At 42.6% G+C, this 24,831-nt stretch overlaps 1 protein-coding gene across 1 annotated transcript in view; it reads left to right on the top strand.

Annotated features, from left to right (window-relative positions):
* brinp1 (bone morphogenetic protein/retinoic acid inducible neural-specific 1) overlaps positions 1–24,831 on the top strand; it is a 111,092-nt gene that overhangs the window by 78,844 nt on the left and 7,417 nt on the right. The window contains exons 6-7 of the mRNA XM_062988467.1: positions 14,668–14,904; positions 20,299–20,521. Of these exons, the coding sequence (XP_062844537.1) occupies positions 14,668–14,904; positions 20,299–20,521 (460 nt within the window). The remainder of the gene's footprint in view (positions 1–14,667; positions 14,905–20,298; positions 20,522–24,831) is intronic.

Raw genomic sequence — 24,831 nt, 5'->3', positions numbered from 1 at the left:
TCTGTTTAGCGAAGGTGTCGTGTAGGGAAGATGAAGGTGGGAATTAACGAATGTGTTCCGATTCATCCGTACACGTGTTCCTACCTGACGTGGTGCAGCTGTTACTCTCAAACCTCCTTCCTTCCTTTTCTCCTTCTAAACTTCCATCCAAAATTCCTTTCTTCTTTCATTCTGAACTTGCATCTTTCCAAACTCCCTCCTTCAGTATTTCCTTTCTTGGTGTCTGTACTTCCTTACAAACTTCCAAACTTACCTCCATCTTTCCAAACTTCTTTCTGAATCATTTTCCTTTCTGCCTTCCTTCAGAACTTTCTTCAGAACTTCCTTCCTTTCTTTAGAACTTCCTTCATTTATAACCTTCCTTCCTTCCTTCCTTCCTTCCTTCCTTCCTTCCTTCCTTCCTTCCTTCCTTCCTTCCTTCCTTCCTTCCTTCCTTCCTTCCTTCCTTCCTTCCTTCCTTCCTTCCTTCCTTCCTTCCTTCCTTCCTTCCTTCCTTCCTTCCTTCCTTCCTTCCTTCAGAACTTCCTTCATTTATAACCTTCACTCCTTCCTTCTTTCAGAACTTCCTTCCTTCTGAACTTGCATTTTTCCAAACTTCTTCCTTCAGTATTTCCTTTCTTGGTGTCTGTACTTCCTTACAAACTTCAAAACTTGCCTCCATCTTTCCAAACTTCTTTCTGAACCACCTTCAGAACTTCCTTCATTTATGAACTTCCTTCCTCAGAAGTACCTTCATTTCTACCTATTTGAATACCTTAACAACTTTATCCATCTACATCCCTACCGTCCTTTCTTCCTTCTTTTTTCCTTCTGAAGAACAGCCCCCTCCCTCTCTCCGGTTTTATTCACAACAAACTTTATGAGTCTGTAGATTCTGCTCAGATCTTGTAATATTTTAAAGCTCTGCACTCTGAAGTCACGCTGGATTATTTATTATTTGTATTAGTAGAGTTTGTTTTATAAATGCTGGAAACATTTTGTCTTTTATGCTAACAGCCATTAAGCTAATTTTATTAAACTATAAACCAGCTACAGTCCAGAACAGGGTCATAAAAAAATACTATCTAGAACGTCATTAAAGTTAATCTAAGAGTTGGAATAGAAGCGTGTAAACAGAGAAATAAAACAGAACGATGCTAAGCTATGCTATGCTAAGCTAAGAAAGAGCTTCAGTATAATAAAGAGATTTTAGTAAGCGAATGTTGTTAGCGGTTGAAACTTGTCTCTATGGTTTCCATTGACGACTCTTTGTGCTTTGATCTTCTTTGATCTGCACCACATGATGCCGTGGGTAACATTAATAATGAAAGAGCCTCCGGTGTTGGTGCTGCTCTGATTTTATTGGTGGGAACGAACTGGACAAACAAAACATGCCGCTACAATGTGAAAGTGCTTCAGCGCTCAGTTATTTATTTCTTATTTATTTATTTTGGCGGTTAAGATGCTGGACTAGCAATCAGAAGGTTGCTGGTTCAAACCCCACCACTGCCAGGTTTTTCACAAATCCCAGTTCCAGTATTCACAGTAGCGAATGGCCCAGTTCCAGTCTGGCATCTGTTCTGTGTTTTAAACTGTCCAGTGAAGCTGATGGTCTTGGTGTGAGGAAAAATATGTTTAAAAAATGCTCCCATCAGCGGCGTGTGAGAATGTGACATTTTCAGAACTAAATGACGTGACATTTTGAGGTGATTCAGTAGCGCGCGTGAACCCGGCGTGTTTTATTTAGCCAGCTGCTACGCTAATGACATGATGAGTGATCGTCCGAGTGCACGTGTCATATATATATATATATATATATATATATATATGAGTAGATTTAATAAAGAGACGGAGGAGGGATCACATAATGATCAATAATAATAATAATAATAATAATAATAATAATTAATAATAATAATAATAATTAATAATAATAGTAATAATAATGCATTAATAATAATAATAATAATTAATAATAAATAATAATAATAATAATAATAATAATAAATAACAATAATAATAATAATAATAATAATAATAATAATACTAATAATAATAATATAACTATTGATTAATTATTATTATTATTATTATTATTATTATTATTATTGTTATTATTATTATTATTATTATTATTATTATTATTATTATTATACCGTGGATGGGGCAGCAATCCACAGCAGGACTTACTGCTTCACAAACATTCTGCTTCTATGTGTGCAATTATTTGGCAACCTGTCCGGGGTGTTTACTTGCTCTGCACCTAGTGATTCTGGGTTGCCAGATCCATCTTAAACCTTACCAGAATGAAGAAGCAAAAGGCTCTTTTCTGGCACTGACACTATTACAATTTGATGGTTTATCATTTTCTCTGTGTTTTCCACTGTGCCCACATGCCGGCCCCATGCGCCACACCTACACTGACTGAAAAGTTATGCATGCTAGCACGTGTCAAGCTACATTTCGCCTCTTCTTTACCCACAGCAGCGGATTCCAATAGAGAGCTTTAACATGAACAGAGGAACTCAGTATTGACCAGACAGCAGGTCGTTGTAGGCCCTGCCCACCATGTCTGTAGGGCACCTGATCAGGCTGGTAGCACTGTGCTGAGACCTGGGTCTGTGTTTCGGTGATGGTGGGTTAGCTCATTACACTAACCACCTGAGCGCCAAATGTCTCTGATTCCAAGTAAAATAAATTAATAAATAAATAAGCTGACGATTATCCATCATGTAATCATCACACAGGTGGGATAATAATCCTCTCAGCAGGTACTCGTGTTGTTTTCCTGATATAATTGTACGTCTGCAGATCCGTTCCCTTTAATCGCCGCCTCTGTGTTGCAGCGGGCAGATCGTGCCACTCCGAGGCTCGGTGGGCGCTGCCAGGGCCAGATGAAGTTCTGATTTTAGTCTGGAGTCCAGCCAGTCCGGGCTGACCTTCAATCCGAAACGGTACTGGCAGCTCCCCGGTGTGTTTGTGCATCGTGACTAACACCGGGATCACTGGTAAACCCCTGAAAATGTGAGAAATATATATGAGAGAAGCTCAGGCAGGCTGGGAACATAATACTATATAAACTATATGGTCAAAAGTATGTGGACACTCCTGTAATTATTGAGCTTTTGTGTTTTAATTACAGAATAATAATAGTATAATAAATTATTGGCTTATTTTAACATACTTTTGGCCGTGGACACGGTTTGTTTGTATAAGCTTCTTTTCTGTTCCATCACTGTGCCCCTTTGTACAATATGAGGTCCATACATAGATGGCATGGATTGATGTGTCCCAATGAGCACCTTTGGGATGAATTGGAATGTCGAGCCAGTGCCTGACTCTGCATTGTTGTATTGTCGCAGTAGACGTTAGAAGCAGTGTCCACATACTTTTGACCATTTAGTGTAGCTTTAATTATACTGTGGATGGGGTAGCAGTCTATCGCAGGGCTTCGGCTATCCGGACATGTTGACGACGTGTTCGATTATTTGGCAACCCGTCCAGGGTGTTTACCTGCTCTGCACCCAGATTCTAGGTTGCCAGACCCACCGTAAACCCTAAACGAATGGCGCATTTGTCCATATACTTTGATAAAGTGCGTGTCAGCTACTTCGTTTTGAAGCTCAGATTAACGGCGTTCGTTAGCGAGCCGCCGCCGAGCCCTACCGCCGGGTTCTGAGAGCGAACGACCTTGCAGAGCCGAGCGGCATCGACGGGCCGCGATGGCGTGATTGACGACGGGCTCGTATCGGCCACTTCATTCAGCCAGAGCTCGACGACCTCCATCCCTGACCTTTCCTGACAGAGACCGAGAGCCGTTTCGGAGAGACGGGGGTCTGAATCGGGGGGAGAGGGGGGCGAAGACGAGCCGGACGGACGATCACTGACCCTGTAGGGTCTGGGCGGTTTGGAGCTGAATTTTAAATGTACTTCTACTACACTATATGATCAAAAGTATTGGGACACCCCTTGTATTTTTTACAAACTATACACGTAGCTATAAAATAATTTACATTTATGGCAAATACTAACGCTAAACACCTCTGTGTCCATATAAATACGACTAGTGTGACTTTATTTATTATAAAAGTATTGGGACACCCCTTCTATTTTTTTACATACTATATATATAGCTATAAAATTATTTACATGTATGGCGAATACTAACACTAAACACCTCTGTGTCCATATAAATACGACTAGTGTGACTTTATTTATTACAAAAGTATCGGGACACCCCTTCTACTTATCAATTTCATAATTAAGGTACTGGACTAGTAAGCAGAAGGTTGCCGGTTCAAGCCCCGCCACCACCAAGTTACCACTGTTGGGTCCCTGAGCAAGGCCCTTAACCCTCAATTGCTCATCGTGTTCAGCTCATTGTGTAAGTCGCTTTGGATAAAAGCGTCTGCTAAATGCTGAAAATGTAAAATGTAAATGTAAATAATTAAACTGTTGCATAATTAAACAGGTGTAACAAATCCATCATATAAAGGTAATAATAAGCTTCCAACAGTTTAGGGAGGGTCCTTTTTTATTCTGGCATGTCTGTGCCCTTATAAGGACAGACAGAAAAGCTGAACTGGCACAAATTCCCACAGACACACTTGTGAGAAGCTTCTCAGAAGAGCGGCTGTTGTTCAGACGTCAGTCTGTTTTAACACCATCATCATCGTGAGCATGGGTAGTGCTTGTAGCTTACTGCTTCAGGAAGCCGGGTTCAGCTCCGCCTGTCTGGCAATGTTATTGAGTTTGGGATGCACATGATTGGTCTTCAGGTGGTTTCTTCAGGTTGGTCCAGACGGACGTGACCCCAAAATAAACGAATTACAGAATTAACAAGGTTAGAAGAGTCCAGCAGCCTTTGGATTTTGATCCCTGGGCCTTCCAGCCTCTAAAACCTACAGACTGAGCAGTCCAGAATACAGTCCAGAATAAAGTGGACACACTTACTTTTCTAGACGTGGCTCTGGACATGTGACTGACGGCGGCCGGCAGGAAAAGGCGCGTCCTGCTCAGACATGATTGGATTCTGACGTTCGCCTCCCGCACGTCAACCCTTCATTTAGGTGAAGTGAAATTAGATCGACGGCGGCGCGGCTAAATTGGTGCCTTGCAGGAGCGCCGGGACGTCGAAATTATAGCCGTCCGTGCTCGGAAATACACTGTACTGTCAAAAGTATCGGGACGCCACGTCTAAGTACTGAATTCGTGTGTTTCAGCCATAACAGTTGCTACCTGTTTCAGCATGACTGCAGCGCTTTGCACAAAACAAGCTCTATAAAGACATGATGCCCACTCAACAGCTCTGGGATGAACCGGAACACCAACCGGCATCAGTGAATCCACCTCCTTGTTTCTACACTCACTTTATCAGCTCCACTTACCATATAGAAGCACTCTGTAGTTCTACAATTACTGACTGTAGTCCATCTGTTTCTCTACATGCCTTTTTAACCTGCTTTCACCCTGTTCTTCAATGGTCAGGACCCGCACAGGACCACCACAGAGCAGGTATTATTTAGGTGGTGGATGATTCTCAGCACTGCAGTGACACTGACATGGTGGTGGTGTGTTAGTGTGTGTTGTGCTGGTATGAGTGGATCAGACAAAGCAGCGCTGCTGGCGTTTATAAATACCCTGTCCACTCACTGTCCACTCTATTAGACACTCCTACCTAGTTGGTCCACCTAGTAGATGTAAAGTCAGAAACGATCGCTCATCTATTGCTGCTGTTTGAGTCGGTCATCTTCTAGACCTTCATCAGTGGTCACAGGACGCTGCCCACGGGGCGCTGTTGGTTGGATATTTTTGGTTGGTGGACTATTCTCAGTCCAGCAGTGACAGTGAGGTGTTTAAAAACTCCAGCAGCGCTGCTGTGTCTGATCCACTCATACCAGCACAACACACACTAACACACCACCACCATGTCAGTGTCACTGCAGTGCTGAGAATGATCCACCACCTAAATAATACCTGCTCTGTGGTGGTCCTGTGGGGGTCCTGACCATTGAAGAACAGCATGAAAGGGGGTAACAAAGCATGTAGAGAAATAGATGGACTACAGTCAGTAATTGTAGAACTACAAAGTGCTTCTATATGGTAAGTGGAGCTGATAAAATAGACAGTGTGTATATAAACAAGGAGGTACTGTGAGGCCCTTTGATAATGACAGAGCTCAGGTAAATTACACTAGCACTACCGCTAGGATCCAGGGTTCCAATCCCTACCAGTGCTATCGACCGTGATAACGCAGCGGAAGACGAGTGATTATTTATTAACTAAAAATAAACAGCGAGATGTGACGACGGGCTAAAATTATCCAGTGTGTGAAGGCGTTTACAGCATAAATGCACCATAAATACATCGCTCAGGAAACGTCCTGTATCTGCGGTCTGGGGTTTTATCGCTCCGACTGATATTATAAAATAATAAATTAATAAAATAATAATCTAAAAGCATCGTGGGTAGAAGAAGGTGGGCAGGAAAGATCATCATTCACCGCCTGGAATCTTCATTCTGTAATCATTAGGCGATCTTTATAACCAGCGTGACTCATGAACGCGTGGGCAAATGTAAAAAACCTGAGCAACAAAGCTGCTAATGTGGGTGCTGTACAGCAATACGGGCCCCGAGGACCCGGGTTCGATCCACCCCTACAGTCACATGTTGCTTGAGTTGCCTTTAGGTCTGTGTTTCCTTACCCGACCGGGGCGTATCTCTGCCTCATGCCCGGTTTACACGTGCCAGCGAACCCAGAATGCCCAGAATGAAGCAAAATGATGTTATTTACTGTATAAGAAATTCCTGGAGACCCAGGACTGAATCTTAAAGGTGGCACCAATGTAGCTGGCATTTCTATAGACACACCTGGCTGTGCCTGAGCGAGGGAAGGCCATACGAGCCAGTGATTCTGGGGGAAAAGGACCCATCATGACCCCGACCAGGAAAAAGCAGTAGTAAATTACACCAGCCCACTACTGCTGGGATCCAGGGTTCGAATCTCTAGCAGTGCTATCGGCCGGTGGTGCGTCTACAGACACACAGACATCTTGGCTATGCCTAAGGAACATACGGACACTCTTAGGAGGAAAATGGCCAAGGTCCCGCCCAGTGATTCCAGGGAAGCTGGAGCCACAGCGACCCTGACCAGGAAAGAGCAGTGGTAAAATATAATATGTACGCACGGGTAGATTAGAACAGCCCACTACCTCAGGAATCCAGGGTTCGAATCCCTAGCAGTGCCATCGGCTGGTCTGGCGTGTACATACAGACGTGGTACGTGTCAGAGTAACATCCACATGGATGGCAGGACCCAAGGTTTCCCAGCAGAACGTTGCCCAAAGCATCACACCACCTCCGCCAGCTTGCCTTCTTCCCATAGTGCATCCTGGTGCCATGTGTTCCCCGGGTAAGCGACTCGGGCATCCACGTGATGTCAAAGAAAACGTGATTAGTCAGATCAGGCCTCCTTCTTCCATCGCTCCGTGGTCCAGTGCAGATGCCAACGTGCCCACTGTTGGCGCTTTCGGTGGTCTACAGGGGTCTGTGATGCTCTGTGTATTCTGACACCTTTCTATCAGAACCAGCATGAACTTCTTCAGCAGTTTGAGCTACAGTAGCTCGTCTGTTGGATCGGACCACACGTGCATCAATGAGTCTTGGCGGCCCATGACCCTGTCGCCGGTTTACCACTTTTCCTTCCTTGGAGCGCTTTTGATAGATACTGACCACTGCAGACCGGGAACACCCCACAAGAGCTGCAGTTTTGGAGATGCCCTGACCCGGTCGTCTAGCCATCACAATTTGTCACTCATATCCTCACGCTTGCCCATTTTTCCTGCTTCTAACATCAACTTTGAGGATAAAATGTTCACTTGATGCCTAATATACCCCCCCCACTAACAGGTGCCGTGATGAAGAGATAATCAGTGTTATTCACTTCACCTGGCAGTGCTCAGAATGTTATGCATAGTCTGTGTATATGTAGTCGTACTGTCCAGGGTATGGTACTGCAGGAACCTGACCCACAACTCGTTTTCTTTTACAGCTTTATGACGGGGACGAGCGTGTAAATCTACTGATTGTAAATATGTGAATAGAAACATCAGTGATGGTAAAGCTCATTATGATAAGCAGCTTTAGATTCACTGATTGTGCGACGCCTCATCCGATAATCTTCCCATCCCAAAATCTCCACAATCCGCTTTTGTCTTTATTAAACGCTGTAAGTGCAGTAAAGCCTTCGGTCCGGAGGACGACGGAACGATCCGCGTGTCTGAGGATTTAAAGGAATTAATGCATGAATAAATAAATAAATAAATAAATAAATAAATAAATAAATAAATAAATAAATAAATTAATTAATAAATAAATTAATAAATAAATAAATAAATATTGGACGCGGTTCAGCTCAGCGAACTTCAATCATACAATCGTACTCTGTATGGACAGCGAGAAGGTCCTGGGTTCGATCCCCAGGTGGGGCAGTCCCTTGTGGAGTTTGCATGTTCTCCCCGTGTCTGTGTGGGTTTCCTCCGACAGTCCAAAAACATGCAGTCAGGTTAACTGGAGACACTGAATTGCCCTATAGATGAATGGGTGTGTGTGTGTGTGTGTGTCTGCCCTGCGATGGACTGGCGCCCCGTCCAGGGTGTTACTGTGTGCCCTGCGCCCCCCGCACCCCTGGGTGTATTCCTGCCTTGTGCCCGGTTTACACATGCCAGCAAACCCAGAATGCCCAGAATTGAGCAGAATGTTCAGAGGTGCCACCAGCGAAGTTGGCATCTCTATATAGACGCACCTGGCTGTGCCTGAGCGAGGGAAGGGCGTATGGGATGGTGATTCTGGGGGAATCGGACCCACCATGTCTCTGACCAGGAAAAAGCAGTGGTAAATTTCCACCACCGCTGGGATGCAGGGTTCGAATCCATAGCAGTGCTATCGGCTGGTCAGGCGCCTACATACAGACATGAAGGTAGAGGCCTTGCCCACCCATTGAAAAGCTGGGACAGGCTCCGCACAGTTCCCCCGCACCCCTGATTGGATACGTGGTTAAGAAAGTAAGTGAGTGAGTTTAGGGAAGGCCCTGAACTGGCACAAATTCCCACAGTCCCACAGTGAGAATCCTCTCAGACGAGCGGCTGCTGTTCTAGCTGATAAGATCACACAGGGGTCGCTCTGTTTTAATACCATCATGGTCAGGTGTCCAAATATTTTTGACCGCTTTAGCAAAAAAACTAATCGAACACCCGAAGACTGAGCAGAGCGTTTGGGACTTTGGGGCCAACACGTGCGGTGGATGTTTACAGCCAATATTATAAATTTAATGTAGATAAAAAATTTGCAATATTTATTATAACCAAAAAGGCTAATAATCAGTGTTACCGTGTTCCTATCGATCCTGCGCATGTTAATGCAGTTTTATAAACAATTTCTTCTATTAATTCTTTATAAAATATAAATGTTATTTTTTCCTTTTCTATTCTAATGCATCACGTGCAGAATCGTTGTCTGTTCCGCTTCTGTCGCTTCATTTCCGGACGTTGAATTTATCACTGACAGTCCCGGTTGCACAGGCGTCTTAATTGATTTGTTTAGTTCCCGTTTGTTTACCGAGACTCGTCAGTATTCGGAGGGGGGTGAGAGAGGGGGCCGGTGGGGGGAAGGGGGGTGGGGGAGCGATGATGGGTGTGTAATCCATCACACTGCAGATGAATCGCCGCTGGGGCCGTTTCATTTATTTTCTCTCCAGCACTTTGAAAACTGTTGGCTCAGGCGCTTCCAACATATTCATAAATCTTTGTGCGGATCGGCTCATGAGTCACGGGCGAGGAGACGGAGGGATACGGGCGGAGCCGAGCCGAGAGATAAAGGGCACGAGTACCGCCAAAAAAAACATCTGCTTTTGTTTTTCTTTAATATAAGGACGACGTTGCTGACATGACGGTGGCCTCGCTATTGTCGATCGATCTGAGTCTCATTTAACATCATTTAATATGTATCCTGAATCCAACAGCAGAAAAAAACCACTCCACTTATCTCCAACAAATCTCTAGAGGATATTTATACATCCCCAACCATCTTTATTATTATTATTAACTTATAGCACCATTAATGCATTTTTCCCTTTTTTCCCAATCTAGTCATACCCAGTTCCCCTGGTTGTATCTCCGTCACTGCTGCAGACCTCTACACACAGTCCCACTCGCACAAGTAAATTTTACACGGGGATCAGTATGGCGTACGGAGAGTCACACACTGCTCTCCATTATTCACCGTCTCTGTGCGGGACAGGCACAATAAATAAATAAATAAATAAATAAATGTATAAATAAATAAATAAACAGTGGAGTCAACCATCTAGAAAAATAAATACATAAATTAATAAACAGTGGAGTCATCTGTCTAGAAAAATAAATAAATAAATAAATAAATAAATAAACAAATAAATAAATAAATAAACAAACAAACAAATAAATAAATAAATAAATAAATAAATAAATAAATAAATAAATAAATAAAATCCACAAGGACACAGGGAGAACATGCGCACAAAAAGGACTCCACACAAAAGGGACCCTGGCCACCCTGCCAGGGAATCAAACCGACAGCGCTACACACTGCAAATTATTTACATTCATATCACAGTGTAAAATCTCATATTGTTGTTAATAATTCATTAAAATTAAATCATTTATATTATAGAACTGTGTAAAACCTCAGCGTGCTCGGCCTGGGCACCTCTGCAATTCCTCATCATTTAGAAGATTGATGCCAGCGCGCTTTCGTTCAATTCCCCGCGATGCCAGGCGCCCGGCTAGCTGATGAAATCCCCCCAGCGTGACCCGCGGGTCAGCGCTTTATTGGACTTGGTCAATCCGGAGTAGGTTTCTGCTTGGACCAGCGGGCCGATAAATCAGCCGCGAGCGCAGATCGGCGACCCTTTCTCCCCGGGAGCCGCGCCCGCTGGTTTTTCCTCCATCGATTCGGAGCTTTTTGCTTTTAGATGCTGCTGTGACAGCTCGACGTTTCTGCCGGCACGCGTTTATTTACCGAGTATCAGCCGACAGGCGCCGGGGGTCGAACCATGGGATCAAATCCTGCTCTCAGAACATGGAGTTGAACATGAGTTGGACTCATACTCGGATTTTATTTTCATGTTTTTATCATCACGCTATCCTGGTCAGGGTTGAGGTGTGTCTGGGTTCCTTGGAATCACTGCGGGCAGTGCAGTAACACACCCCGGACAGGAGCCAATCATGCTGGCTGATAGCACCGCTTTTCAGGAGGTCTAGCGGTCAAAAAAAAACCTCCCATGCAAGTAATGTAAGTAATGACCTGTCATCTCAGAAGAGACCACTCTAATAAAGATAGCAGTAAGACACCCCAGACAGGATGCCAATCCATTGCAGCCCACCATCCTTGCTTTACCAGAAAGAGCCAGTAATGTCAGCTGACAGCACCACTTTTTAGGAGGTCTAGCGGTATGGTAGAGGCTGTCAAAAATAAAAGTAGCTAGAGAGGCAGCGAGATGAGAAGATGCCTCCTGCATCATCTAGTATCTTGAGGAGCGCAAAAGAGGGACAGGAACATTGGACATTGAAAAAATAAAAATAAACAAACAAATAATAATAATAATAATAACAATAATAATAATAATAATAATAATAATAATTATTATTATTATTATAAATAAAAATAATAAGTATTATTATAATAAATAAAAATAATAATAATAATAATAATAATAATAATAATAATAATTATTATTATTATTATAAATAAAAATAAAAATGATAAAATAATAATAATAATAATAATAATAATAATAATAATAGTAAAATAATAAATAAATAAATAAATAAATAAATAAATAAATAAATAAATAAATAAATAAATAAACTCACCCCCATATCCCCCAAAATTTGGTCAATTTTAGTTCCTCTGTTGCTTTTGCAGTATCTGATACATGGACACCTACGCTAGCCGACTGCTTCCTCTTACTAGACAGTGGCTGATTCTTGCACAAACTAGAGACTTAAGGGCCTCCCTCAGGGGCCCCACAGATTTCCTGATCACTAATCTATTACCTTAACCACTGAGCCACGACTGCTATTGTTCTATGTTTTTTGCGGCATCTTGAATGTACAGTAGGTGTCGCTGTTACAGTAACACAGTCCCTCAGTCGGGTCAGGAGTTCCATAACATCTCAAACCCACGTCACAAGACCAGTTTCAGGGGTCTGAATACTTTTTCACACCGCTGTTTATGCACGTATTGACTCCTCCGGAGTGCAATGATATATCCTCACTCACGTACACCTAAAGCCCCTGGAAATGTCACTCGGTCGCCCGCGAGGCGTGAGCTACTGTAGGTTCATCGATCCGCGCTTGAATCGGCGCCACACGCTTGAAAAAACGAGTCCTTAAACATACCTGCCAAGTGGCTGGTGCCTCGGCGAAAAGTGAAGCAATTACACCGGCTCGGAACAGGACGGCGTTATTAGAGGCCGTAACACGCTGCCAGCCTGACATTTTTAAAGCGCCGCTCAGCTCGGAGTCATAACGGGATATATTGAGAAATATCGATCGGGTCGAGATATCATTACACGCTGGTTTTATTGCCATCGCGCCGCCTTCGTTATGGGGAGCGACCCATGCAAATTGTCCTTGTCAATCATGTGGTCACGTTTACCATCTAATTATAGAGAGGAAATGCTGCTGCTAAAAAATAATAATAATAAATTCCAAAAGATGCTCGGCGTCACCAAGGTCATTTCCATCACGCGCTCAAAACGTGTTATTAGTCTGGATCCGATTGTACGGGACGCTAAATGGAGAAACGTATCCAGAGATGGCATACTGTACCCGCCGGTCCGTTCAGCCTTCAGCCTGGCTGGCGTGATTTCACCGTGGCGCCGCGGTGCCAGCTCAGAGGACAGCTCATTTCCCGCTCAACCTGTAATTTGCCCGTTTTAGCCACAGAACCATTTCATTACCGGGTCCGTCCGCTCCTCACGGCACTAATTGCAGTCAGAGCTCAGAGCTTTGCTTCATGTCTGTATAGAGCTCGCTGGAGCAGGACCTGCCCTTCCCTAAACTGTTGCTGCAAAGCTGGAAATGAAACTTATAGATGAAACACATTAATTCAGTAATTAGACAAAGCGTCCTGATACTTTTATCCATATAGTGTAGGTCTGTTGTCTGTGGTGGTTTTCTTACAGGTATTCCAGTTAGCTCCGACCTTTTCAAAAACATGCAGAAGGTGTATTGGCCGGGCTGAACCGCTTCTGAGTAGTGGGTGAGCGTTTGATGCCCGGGCAGAGTTGTGTTTCTTTTTTGTGCCCAGTGTACCAATCTCATCAGCACTGGAATAAACTGGCTCTAGTGTGTGTGTGTATACGTGTGTGTGTGTGAGAGAGAGAGTGGGGTATATATATATATATATATATACATATGTGTATGTCAGTATGTGTGTGTGTTTTTATGTGTTAGTTTGTGTGTGTGTGTGTGTGTGTGTGTGGTTCTTATATCCATCGCTGCTGAATGATGTACAAGCCACCTTTGTATTTTATAGCCCAGGCCACCGGGGGCAGCGCAGTAAACCGTGTGCACCAGCGTGTTCACGCAGCAGCAGATACGTCCTGGCCAGTTTAGGTTTAGGTTTGGGTTCCCGGTTTTAGTCCATTAAGCGCGGAGTCGCGGGGCATCGTTTACTCACCGGGGAACTATATTACGATCGTCTGAAGGAATCCCTCGGCGTGGGAGTGCGATTCGTCTTCGTGTTATTACAGCAGCGGAGATTTGGACGCGTCCGTCTCCCTGCTACTAGCGCGATGAGACGTTTTCTAAAAATCTGCGTCAATATGTCAGAAGTGTGAGAGTTTGACAGCTTGAAGAACTTTAGATACACAAGTGGACCTGAACTGCATCAGTGAAAGGCTTACCACAGGGTACCAGAGCTACCAGACTCAAATTAGAGGTCTAGCAGTCAGACCTGTACTGTTCTCTTGGTGTAAACCATCCATACACTTACCACTTTACCACCTGTGGAGAAAATGGCAAAAGTTGTAAGTCTATCATGGGGTATCAGACACTCATATATCTAGGGTCAAAGTGTGTGTGTGTGTGTGTGTGTGTGTCTGGGGCCAAAAGTATCCGGACACCTGATCAGGAGCTTGCTGGCTGTCCCGTTATTAAAATAGCAGCCGCTCTCCTGTGAAAGCTTCTCACAAGACTTTGAAGTGTGTCTGTGGGAATTTGTGCCCATTCAGTCAAAAAATGACAGTATTTCTATGGCTAGGCACTCAGTCGATGTTCCGGTTCATCCCAATGCTGTTCGAGGTCAGGGCTCGGTTTTTCCTTTCAAGGGAAACTGGAACAGGTTGGGGCCTTCCCTAAACCGTTGCTGCAAAGCAATTTTTGTGGAAAGTTCACTAATCAAAAGGGGTGTCCCAATACTAATGAACTGGGCACAAATTCCCACAGACATACAGACATTCTGTACTTGATTAAACTCGGCTCTCAGGTGGCACAGTGGTAAATTCGTCCAGGGTTCGGCCAGTAGGGCGTCTGTCTGGCAAGTTAGTGATTCCGGGGAGACCGGACCCTCCGCGACCCTGACCAGGATAGAGCAGCGGTTGATCTGGCAGTAAACGGTTGATCTGAATGTCTGGCTCCTCTGCAGGTCTCCAGGTGATCCTGCCCGATTACCTGCAGGAGAAGTTCGTCCAGTCGGCCCTCAGCTACATCATGTGTAACGGCGAGGGCGAGTACGTGTGTCGCAGCAACCAGTGCATCTGCCAGTGCGCCGAGGAATTCCCGCAATGCAACTGTCCCACCACCGACCTGCAGATCATGGAGAACACGCTGAGGGGGATGGCCGAGTCCTGGGCCGCTTCGTACAAGGATTTCGAGAGCTCAGGTAACGTTTAGCGTTCCTTCAGGTTTCTGCTTTTTATCGTCTATATTTGTGGCTACGATTGTAGAACGTGACACTGCTGCGTCACATGACTCCTAATTTTACCATAATCAAATAAAAAATATATTTATTATTAATATTAAAACGTGTTTTTCTTTCAAAAAACATGAGTCAGTGATGCAAAGTAAAAAGTTTTATGGTTTAATAGTTTTTTCTTTTAGATAGACATGTTTTTTTTTAGTGTATTATTATTATTATTATTATTATTAATTATTTATTATTATTTCAATTGTTATTATTATTTTATTATTATTATTATTTTATTATTATTATTGTTGTTGTTATTATTGTTATTATTATTATTATTAATTTATTGTTATTATTATCATGATTATTGTTAATAAGACAAAAGCCATGTTTTATTATTATTAATTATTATTATTATTTCAATTGTTATTATTGTTATTATTATAATTGTTATTATTATTATTATTATTAATTATTAATAATTATTATTATTATTTCAATTGTTATTATAATTTTATTATTATTATTATTATTATTATTTTATTATTATTATTATTATTATTATTATTATTTTGTTGTTGGTATTATTGTTGTTATTATTATTATTATTTTATTATTTTATTGTTATTATTATCATGATTATTATTGTTAAGACAAAAGCCGTGTTTTATTTATTTATTTATTTATTTATTTATTTGTATTCATTATAAAGTAAACATGCAAAATGTCCTGCAGTGTGACGAGTTTGTCTGAGTTCGAATCTCTGCTCTGCTACCAGTCAGCTGGGCACCCCCCGCAGGCATGATTGGCAGTGCAGCAGACAAAATCAGCCAGTAGTCTGCTGGGTGGGAAAAGACAAGACTAAAAATGTTTTTAGACGCCTGTACAGAAATGGAGGGACACGGAGATTAGTGCGTGACTCTCTGTGAGCTAGACCGGTGTCACATGCCAATCCATAGAAGTACAGGTGAATATATACCCTCCCCAGCAGCAGAAGACTGGCTACTCTAAATAAAGAGGAAAAGGAGAGAAATGCATAAATACAATATCTGGCAACCCTAATAAAGAAGTAAAAAAGCGTATTCATGAGTAGGAGTGAAAAACATGATTAAATTGCAGAATCACTCCAGGCGTGTTTGGAAGTATTAAGTTTTCCTCTGTTATCTGGGCGTACGAGGCGCTCGGCGTCCCTCCTCTCATAACTAGAGGAGTCGATAATCTGGCAGAGACGACCCCTAATCTCTTTTTGTTTATGCAACCCGCTCATCCGAACTCAGACGGGGCGCATCGGCCGAAAAACAAGGAAAGAAAAGAGCAAAATAGGTTCCTCTCCGAGGACACGACTTCATATCTACCTGAAGGGCCCGACAGCTTATGTTTTATTAACGAGCAATAAAGGGCCCGAATAAAAGACGACGCTCAGATGTGGTTAGAGCAGCGCGGGGCGCTCAGATCCAGTTTGAAGGCCTCGAGGTCGGCGCAATATTTGGGGAGACGGGACGAGCAATAAACGCACCGTCTCCGAGAGGCGGAGAACAGAACCGGGGGAACGTGGGCGGAGAAATGAGATGAAAGTCAGCAAAGTGGAGAGAAGCGTTCCTCTGAGACTGGTGCTCCGCTAACTGCTTAAAATCGCTTCATGTTAATCGGTTGATCGGCTGAAATGAGCACAAACGTTATTTCTGGAACGCTTGCCCAAATATTACGTTCGAGCTGCATTCAAGTCTAGAAAGTGTCCGCAAATCAAGTGGAATCTTCAAGTGGGTTCTTATTCATCAATGAAGCGTAAAAAATAACCCAAAATACTGCAGGAAAAACGCGAATGAATCAGGTGGACAAAATAACAGAAACAAATAAAAGGCACAGAAACGTCAGCAGCCCGGGACGGTGAAAGCGGACAACTGGTTGTCACAATGTGACAGGCTGCTGAGGAAAAAGGAACACTCAGAACAATTAGAGGAAGCATAATAAAAGAACCCACGTGCGAAAATACTGTGGAACAAACGCAAATGAATCAGGTGGACAAAATAACAGAAACAAATAAAAGGCACAAAAACAACAGCAGCCCACAACGGCAAAAGCGGACACAACAGGGATAGTGCAGCACTGAGAACTGGATGTCACAATATAACAGGCTGAAAAACGCGAATAAATCAGGTGGACAAAATAACAGAAACAAACAAAAGACACTAAAACGTCCGCAGCCTGCGACGGCGAAAATGGATAGAAGAGGGATAGCGCAGAACTGAAAACTGGATGTCACAATATGACAGGCTGCTCAGCCCGGGAAAAAGGAATCCTCAGAACAATTCGGAAACGGCAACACATGAACCGCATCGGAACCCCGACAGCTGGTGCAGGGTGTGCCTATAACATGGATTTTACATTTACATTTTCAGCATTTAGCGAACGCTATTATCCAAAGTGACTTACAGTACTGTGACAGTATACTGTCTAAACAATTGAGGGTTAAGGGCCTTGCACAAGGGCCCAACAGTAAGAACCTGGCATTAATGGGGTTTGAACCTATGACCTTTCGATTACCAGTACAGAACCTTAACCACTAGGATACAACTGCCTGGATTGTGAGGTCTTAAAATGTTGCAGCATTGGATGAAACGTGCCCAGCCATACAAATCCTGTTTTAACAGAATGGGCACAAATTCCCACAGTCATACAAACATTTTAAGTCTTGTGAGAACCCTGGAAAAATCACACAGTGGTCTCTCTATTTTAATATTATTTTGATTGGAAACGGGGCGTCCGACGAGCTCACGATCAGGCGTCCAGATACTTTTGGCACAACGGTCAAGACCAAGGTTCACTACATGGCCAGAAGTATTTGGACGCCTGACCGTGAGCTTGTCGGACGTCCTATTTCAAAAACAGAAGAGTGTTAAAACACAGTGACGCCTGTGTGATCTTTTCAGGCCAGTTGTAGCCTAGTGGTTAAGGTACTGGTCCAGTAATCAGAAGGTAACTGGTTCAAGCCTCACCACTGCCAAGTTGGCCCTGTTGGGCCCTTGAGCGAGGCCCTTAACCCTCAATTGCTTAGACTGTATACTGTCACAGTACTGCAAGTCGCTTTGGATAAAAGCGTCCGCTAAATGCCGAAAATGTAAACGTTTTCAGCTAGAACAACGGACGTTCTTCTGAGAAGGCTTCTCACAGGACTGTGGGAATTTGTGCCCGTTCAGTCTAAAGATGACAGCTGTTGTATGGCTGGGCGCTGATGCTGGCTGGGCAACGTTGGAAGCACATGATTCCTTTTATGTAGGCAATTTTTTGTCGTGGCTGAAACACGTGGATTTAAACATGATGGGCGTCCCAATACTTTGTGCACCGAATCTATTCTAAATTCATGTACATCTGAAGCTAAAAGCCCGAGGCCACCGCAGCGCGCTCGCTGCACCCAGGGCCCAACCTACATGGACCCCAGAGTGTTTTACGCCCCGTCCAATTTATTCCGCCGTCTCCGGCAGGCACGCCGAGACACTTTCAATTAGAAGTCGGGGCTCGTAATGTACGGCGGAGTGACGGCGGGTCGCGTATTTAAAGCGCCGCCCCTGTGCATTAGCCGCTCTCTACGAGCTCGTAGCTCCGCCATTACAGCGGCTCTGTCGATAAAAAAACTGATTTATAGAGGAAGGAAGGCGTAGCAGGTAGACTCCTGCGCCGCGCCGCGGGCTAGCTGCCAGAGATAAGGGCATCATGGGAACGCGCCTGTGCGTCCGGGCTCTTTGCTGTCGAGCTCGCGCTCCCCGTGTACTTACTCACTGCTCAGAAAGTAACACATCACAGAACACGGATCCCGGGTTCGACTGGCTCACGGGGTGAGAGACCAGATTCAGAAAGTTCACATCAAAACACCGAGAGGAAGTTCAGATCATCACAGAAGCTCCGAGTGAAGCGGAACACTGAAGCAGCAGGAAACGGGATTTATAAATAAATAAACTATTAAAAATAATAATCATTATAATAATTAACATGGAGTTAATGAGAGCCAAATGTATTAATAAATTATTAAATTAATTATTAAAATTATTAATTATTAAAAAAAAATTGTTTAATTATTAATTATAGTTGTAGTTGGGGTGGTAGTTAAAGTGTTTTATTAGTGGTAGTATCAGTAGTATAGCAATAATAGTAACAGTACTGGTGGTAGTTGTAGTGGTAGTATCAGTAGTAGTGGTAGTAGTAGCAGAGATAGTAAGGTAAGTAGTAATAGATTTGAAAGTAGTAGTACTAGTAGTAATACCAGTGGTAATATTAGTAGTAGTATCGGTAGTAGTAGTAGTAGTAGTAGTAGAGATAGTAATAGTGATGGTAATATTAGTAGTAGTATCAATAGTAGTGGTAGTAGTAGTAGTAGTAGTAGTAGAGATAGTAATAGTAGTAACAGTGTTGGTAATATTAGTAGTAGTATCAGTGGTAGTAGTAGTAGTAGTAGAGATAGTAATAGTAGTAATAGTGGTGGTAATATTAGTAGTAGTATCAGTAGTAGTGGTAGTATTAGTAGAGATAGTAATAGTAGTAATAGTGGTGGTAATATTAAAAGTAGTAGTAATAGAGATGGTAAGTAGTAGTTGATTTGGTAGTAGTATTAGTAGTAGTAGTAATACTAATAGTAGTAATAGTAATAGTGGTGGCAATATTAGTAGTAGTAGCAGTAGTAGAGATAGTAGTAATAGTAATATTAGTAGGATTAGTAGTAGGAAAGGCAGATGTAGTAGTAAAGGTACTAGTATAAGTATAGAAGTAGTGGTGGTAGTAGATGTAGTAGTAGTAGTACTACTACTAGTAACAGAGATTATAATAATAGTAGTAGTAATAGTAGTAATAGTGAGAGTACTGTAGATGAAATAATAGTAGTTGAGGTGGTAGTGGTAGTACTAATAGTGGTAGTAATAGTAGTGGTAGGATCAGTAGTGGTAGTAGTAGTAATAGTGATAGTAGTATTAGTAGTAATAGTAGTGGTGGTAGTAGTAGTATTAGTAGTACTAGTAATAGTAGATGTGGTAGTAATAGTTGAGGTGGTAACATAGTAGTAGTGGTAGGATTAGTAGTAGTGGTAGTAGTAGTAGTAATAGTAGTAGTGGTAGGTAGAAAGTTCTCCTCATGTCCTCGTGTGTTTGCTGCAGGTTCATGCAGAAATGTTTATATATATATTAATAAAATAATGTAACACTGCCGCAGGGAGCTCTGCTCTCGCCCCCGTCCAGCTCCTCTACTGCTCGTGTTTTTGTGGATTTGATGATGAATGTTCGGGTGTCAGTAATAAACTGGTCGTGAAGTAAAAATATTCACAGAACGTTTGAAATAGAAACGCTGAGTAACGTTCTGTGTTTTATTTTTTCGTTTCACCTCCAGACGAGTTCAAGTCCTTCCTGAAGCGTCTCCCGTCCACCCACTTCCTGCCGGTCAGCAGCGTCCACCTGCTGTGGGGGAACGACTGGGACCTGCAGGCGCGGTACCGGCTGCTCCAGAGCTCGCTGGAGGTCCTGAGGATAAAGATCCAGCGTACCGCCCGCAAGCTCTTCAGCCTCAGCGTCCGCTGCCACCACAACCCCAACCATCAGTTGCCCAGAGAGAGGTGGGTGTCCACTCGCAGACCGGCATGAGCAAAAGTATTCGGACGCCTGACCATCAGTCTGTCAGACGTCCAGTCCCGAGTGAGCTCTATGTGATCTTTTCAGCTTCTCACAAGACTGTGGGAATTTGTGCCCATTCCATCAAAAATGACAGCATTTGTATGTTTTTTACATTTTTAAGGGTCAGTGGGTAGCACTGTCGCCTCACAGCAAGAAGGTCTTGGGTTCGATTCCCAGGTGTACTTGGACAAGAACTGGAAACATGACTTATTGTTGTGACCGTACACAATCCAAGCAAGTTAAGGGCCTTGCTTAGGGGCCAAACAGTGGCAACCTGGCAGATGTGGGGCTTGAACCAGCGAACTTCTGAATACTAGTCTAGTACCACCCCTAAATAAATAAGGTACATAGACATTTACTGCATTAAGCAAAGCAATTAAGGGTTGAGTGCCTTGTTTAAGAGCCTAACAGTGGTAATTTGGAGGCAGTGGGACTTGAACCAGCGACCTTCTAATTACTAGTCTAGTACCACGGCTAAAGAAATGAGGTGACAGTGACCTTCAGATTAGTAGGCTGCTGTATCTTCGCCTTTCTATTTGTTCTTTTCATTCCTGTATGATTGAAACCTCACTGTAGAGGGTTCGTATCTAACAGTGGTGATGTATAGCGGTTATCTGATCCATAACGCCGTTCCCGTTCCGGCCGCGCCCGTTTCAGTAGCGATAACATTCGCTCAGCGGTCTGCGTTATATTAACCCGGCTAATCCGCCCGCCGTCACATCTAATAAAGCGCCTGAAGTAGCGTCTGAAGGAACCGAAGCTTCTGTTTGCTGTCGGAGTTCAGCAAACTGCTGACAGCACAGTTAGCGCTAAACAGCTATGTTAGCGCGGCGTGAGCGTGTAATAAAGCCGTAGCGCTTATTAAAGCATCGCGCCGCTAATATCAGAGGTAACCATGCAGACAGGATGTGGTAATGAAGTGTGACAACATGCTAACGCGATCAGAGCGAAGAAAAGATCATTTTACTTAAAACACATTCATGTTCTTTATGGGCGGCGTAACAAGCGCCTCACAGCAAGAAGGTCCTGGGTTCGATTCCCTGGTGGAGCAGTCCGAGTCCTTTCTGTGTTGTTTGCATGTTCTCCCCGTGTCTATGTGGGGGCTCTGGCTTTCTCCCACAAGTTCAAAGACATGAACTGGTGACGTGTCAGACCTGTCAAGCTCACAGTCAGGTGTCCTAATACTTTTGGCCATACAGTGTATGGAAGGATGTACTGTCACCCTAGAAGAGACCAATCTCTCTTTTGATCCTTCTACTTCGACAAGTGGACCCAAACCATGCTGGCAAAACTCTTGCTGTGGGATTTATTTATTTTATAATTAATTATTTAATTAAATAAATAAATAAATAAATAAATAAATACATAAATAAATACATAAATAAATACATAAATAAATACCATACAGTTAAAAATAAAAAATTAATAAATAAATACCATACAGTTAAAAATAATAAATAAATATCATACAGTTAAAGAATAATAAATAAATAAATAAATATCATAGGGTTCAAAAATGATTAATAAATACATAAATAAATTAATTAATAAATACCATACAGTTAAAAAATAATAAATAAATAAATAAATACCATACAGTTAAAAAATAAATAAATTAATTAATTAATGCCACACAGTTCAGAAAATTATAAATAAATAAATAAATACCACACAGTTAAAAAATAATAAATAAATAAATACCATATAGTAAAAAAAAAAATACATTCATTAATAAATAAATAAACACCATACAGTTAAATAATAATAAAGAAATAAATAAATAAATAAAATACCACACAGTTCAAAAAATAATAAAGAAATAAAATAACACACTGCAAAAACTAATAAATAAATAAATAAATAAGTAAAATACCAAGCAGTGCACAAAGCCCTGTACATTGCAAAACTAAATAAATTAATTAATTAATTAATTAAATAAAATACCACACAATGCAAAAAAACATAATGTAATAATAACAATAATAATAATAGTAATAATAATAATAATAATAATAATAAATAATTAAGAAAAGCAGCAGCGGTAGGTTCGTTACAGAAACAGGTTGGAGGTGCATCAGAAGCGATTTGTTTATGGAGGACGGTGAGGTGGCGAGGGGTCTCTAACGTGGCAGCAGAACCTTATCAAAGCCGAGCAGAACGCGGTCGGGAATCTGCGGTCGGGACTCTGAACGTCAAGGACGGCTGACAGCACACACAGACGAAGCCAGAGAGAGAGATGAAGTATGAACGGAGGTGAAGCCGGGTGAACTCACAGCTTCATTAGCATAGCAACCTCACGCGCTCTGGCTAGCGTGGCTAAATGAACCGATCACAGTCGTTCTGCAGAAACGCTACACCGCTATATCGTTTATACGACCGGAACAGTCGCATGTGTGGGATAGAAACTGCTGGTGCGCTGGTGTTCTGTTCCGTCCTTTTCTTTGTTCTTTTGACCATCAAGAACCTGTTTTATTGTGGCGTCCTCTTAGTATCTTTCAGGGTTTTTCTCCTGACCTGGACAAGAAACCACTCTTCCATATACACTGTATAGCCAAAAGTATGTGGACACCTGACCGTGAGCCTGCTAGACGTCCCAAATGGTATTTAAACAGACCGACCTCTGTGTGATCTTTTTAGCTTAAAGAACACTCGCTCATTCTGTCTGTATGTCTGTGGGAATTTGTGCCCATTTAGTCAAAAGAGGTCAAGGTCGCAGTGGGTCCGATTCATTGGGCGAAATGCAGAAAGCACCCCGGACAGGTCAAGCACTCACTCACTCACTTTCTTAACCGCTTATCCAATTAGGGTCTGGGGGGGGGGGGGGGAAGGGGGGGCAGGGGTGCTGGAGCCTATCCCAGCTTTTCAATGGGCGCAAGGCACACAGTTACAAACTGGACGGGGCACCAGTCCATCACAGGGCACACACACACACAAACACACACACACACAAACACACACCTATAAGGCAATTCAATGTCTCCAATTAACCTGACTGCATGTTTTTGGACTGTGGGAGGAAACCCACATGGACACAGGGAAAACTTGCAGACTCCACACAGTAAATCAAACCTTCTTGCCGTACCCACTGCACCACCGTGCCCCTTTATCTGTGATTTCTTTGACTCGTAAGTTCCTAAATTAGGACTTTAGAGGGCCGCGCTGGGTGAAATGTTCTTGGCTCAGAACAAACCCAGGATTTATTAAAACACCAGAGGAGTAAAAGAGGAAGAAAATGAGCCGAGCTGCCACGCCCGAACCCTGCCATCGATACATAAACCTCACCGTCTTTGCACTATAAGAAATATTGTCTTCAGGGCAAGAGAGTGAAATTAGTTCCTTCTGGATCTAATTTTGGGAAATGTAGGGCAATAGCGGCGTAATAACCAACAGAAGGCTGAGGAGCAAATCACAACATAAAAATACCTACATGGTACAAACAAAACAAACTTCATACACATACAGATTAAATCCTAATTTAATTTAGCTGGTCGTGATCATGAGGTTCACCCACGCCCACCCTCCTCTAAATACAAGCTCTGAAAGTGTGAAGCTTCTACAGAACAAAACTCGTCCGTTTTTGTCTCATATATAAAGTTCTATAAACACAATGTTGGGACAGCACAGATCCAGTCACGTGATGGTGTGGTGGTGTGATGGTGTGGTGGTGTGTTGGTGTGTTGGTGTGTTGATTCTTTGCTGCATTGGGCCTGGACGACTTCCAGTTAATAAGGAAATTAAATTAATAAATACAGACAGACAGACAGATAGACAGAAATAAATAAATAAAGACAGACAGAAAGACAGACAGACAAAGAGAAAGAAAGAAAGAAAGAAAGAAAGAAAGAAAGAAAGAAAGAAAGAAAGAAAGAAAGAAAGAAAGACAGAGAGAGAGAACAAAAGAGAAAGACAGACAGATAAAATGACAGACAGACGTAAAGACAGAGAAAGAAAGAAAGAAAGAAAGAAAGAAAGAAAGAAAGAAAGAAAGAAAGAAAGAAAGAAAGAAAGAAATATAGACAGACAGAGAGAAAGAAAAAGAAAGAAAGAGACAAAAAGACAGAAATATAGACAGACAGACAAAGAGAAAGAAAGAGAGACAGACAAACAGCCTCACTGCTAGAAGGTCCTGGGTTCGATTCCCAGGTATATTTACACACTGTGAGATCTGTTCGACCTGAACAGTCGATGTTCCGGTACGTTTCGAAGCCGTTCAGTTGGGCAGAGGTCAGAGCTCTGTGCAGGAGCATGCTGG

This window comes from Trichomycterus rosablanca, chromosome 26 (genome assembly GCF_030014385.1).
Source record: "Trichomycterus rosablanca isolate fTriRos1 chromosome 26, fTriRos1.hap1, whole genome shotgun sequence".
In the NCBI taxonomy this organism is placed as follows: Eukaryota; Metazoa; Chordata; class Actinopteri; order Siluriformes; family Trichomycteridae; genus Trichomycterus; species Trichomycterus rosablanca.
This window is presented reverse-complemented; position numbering and strand designations above follow the sequence as displayed.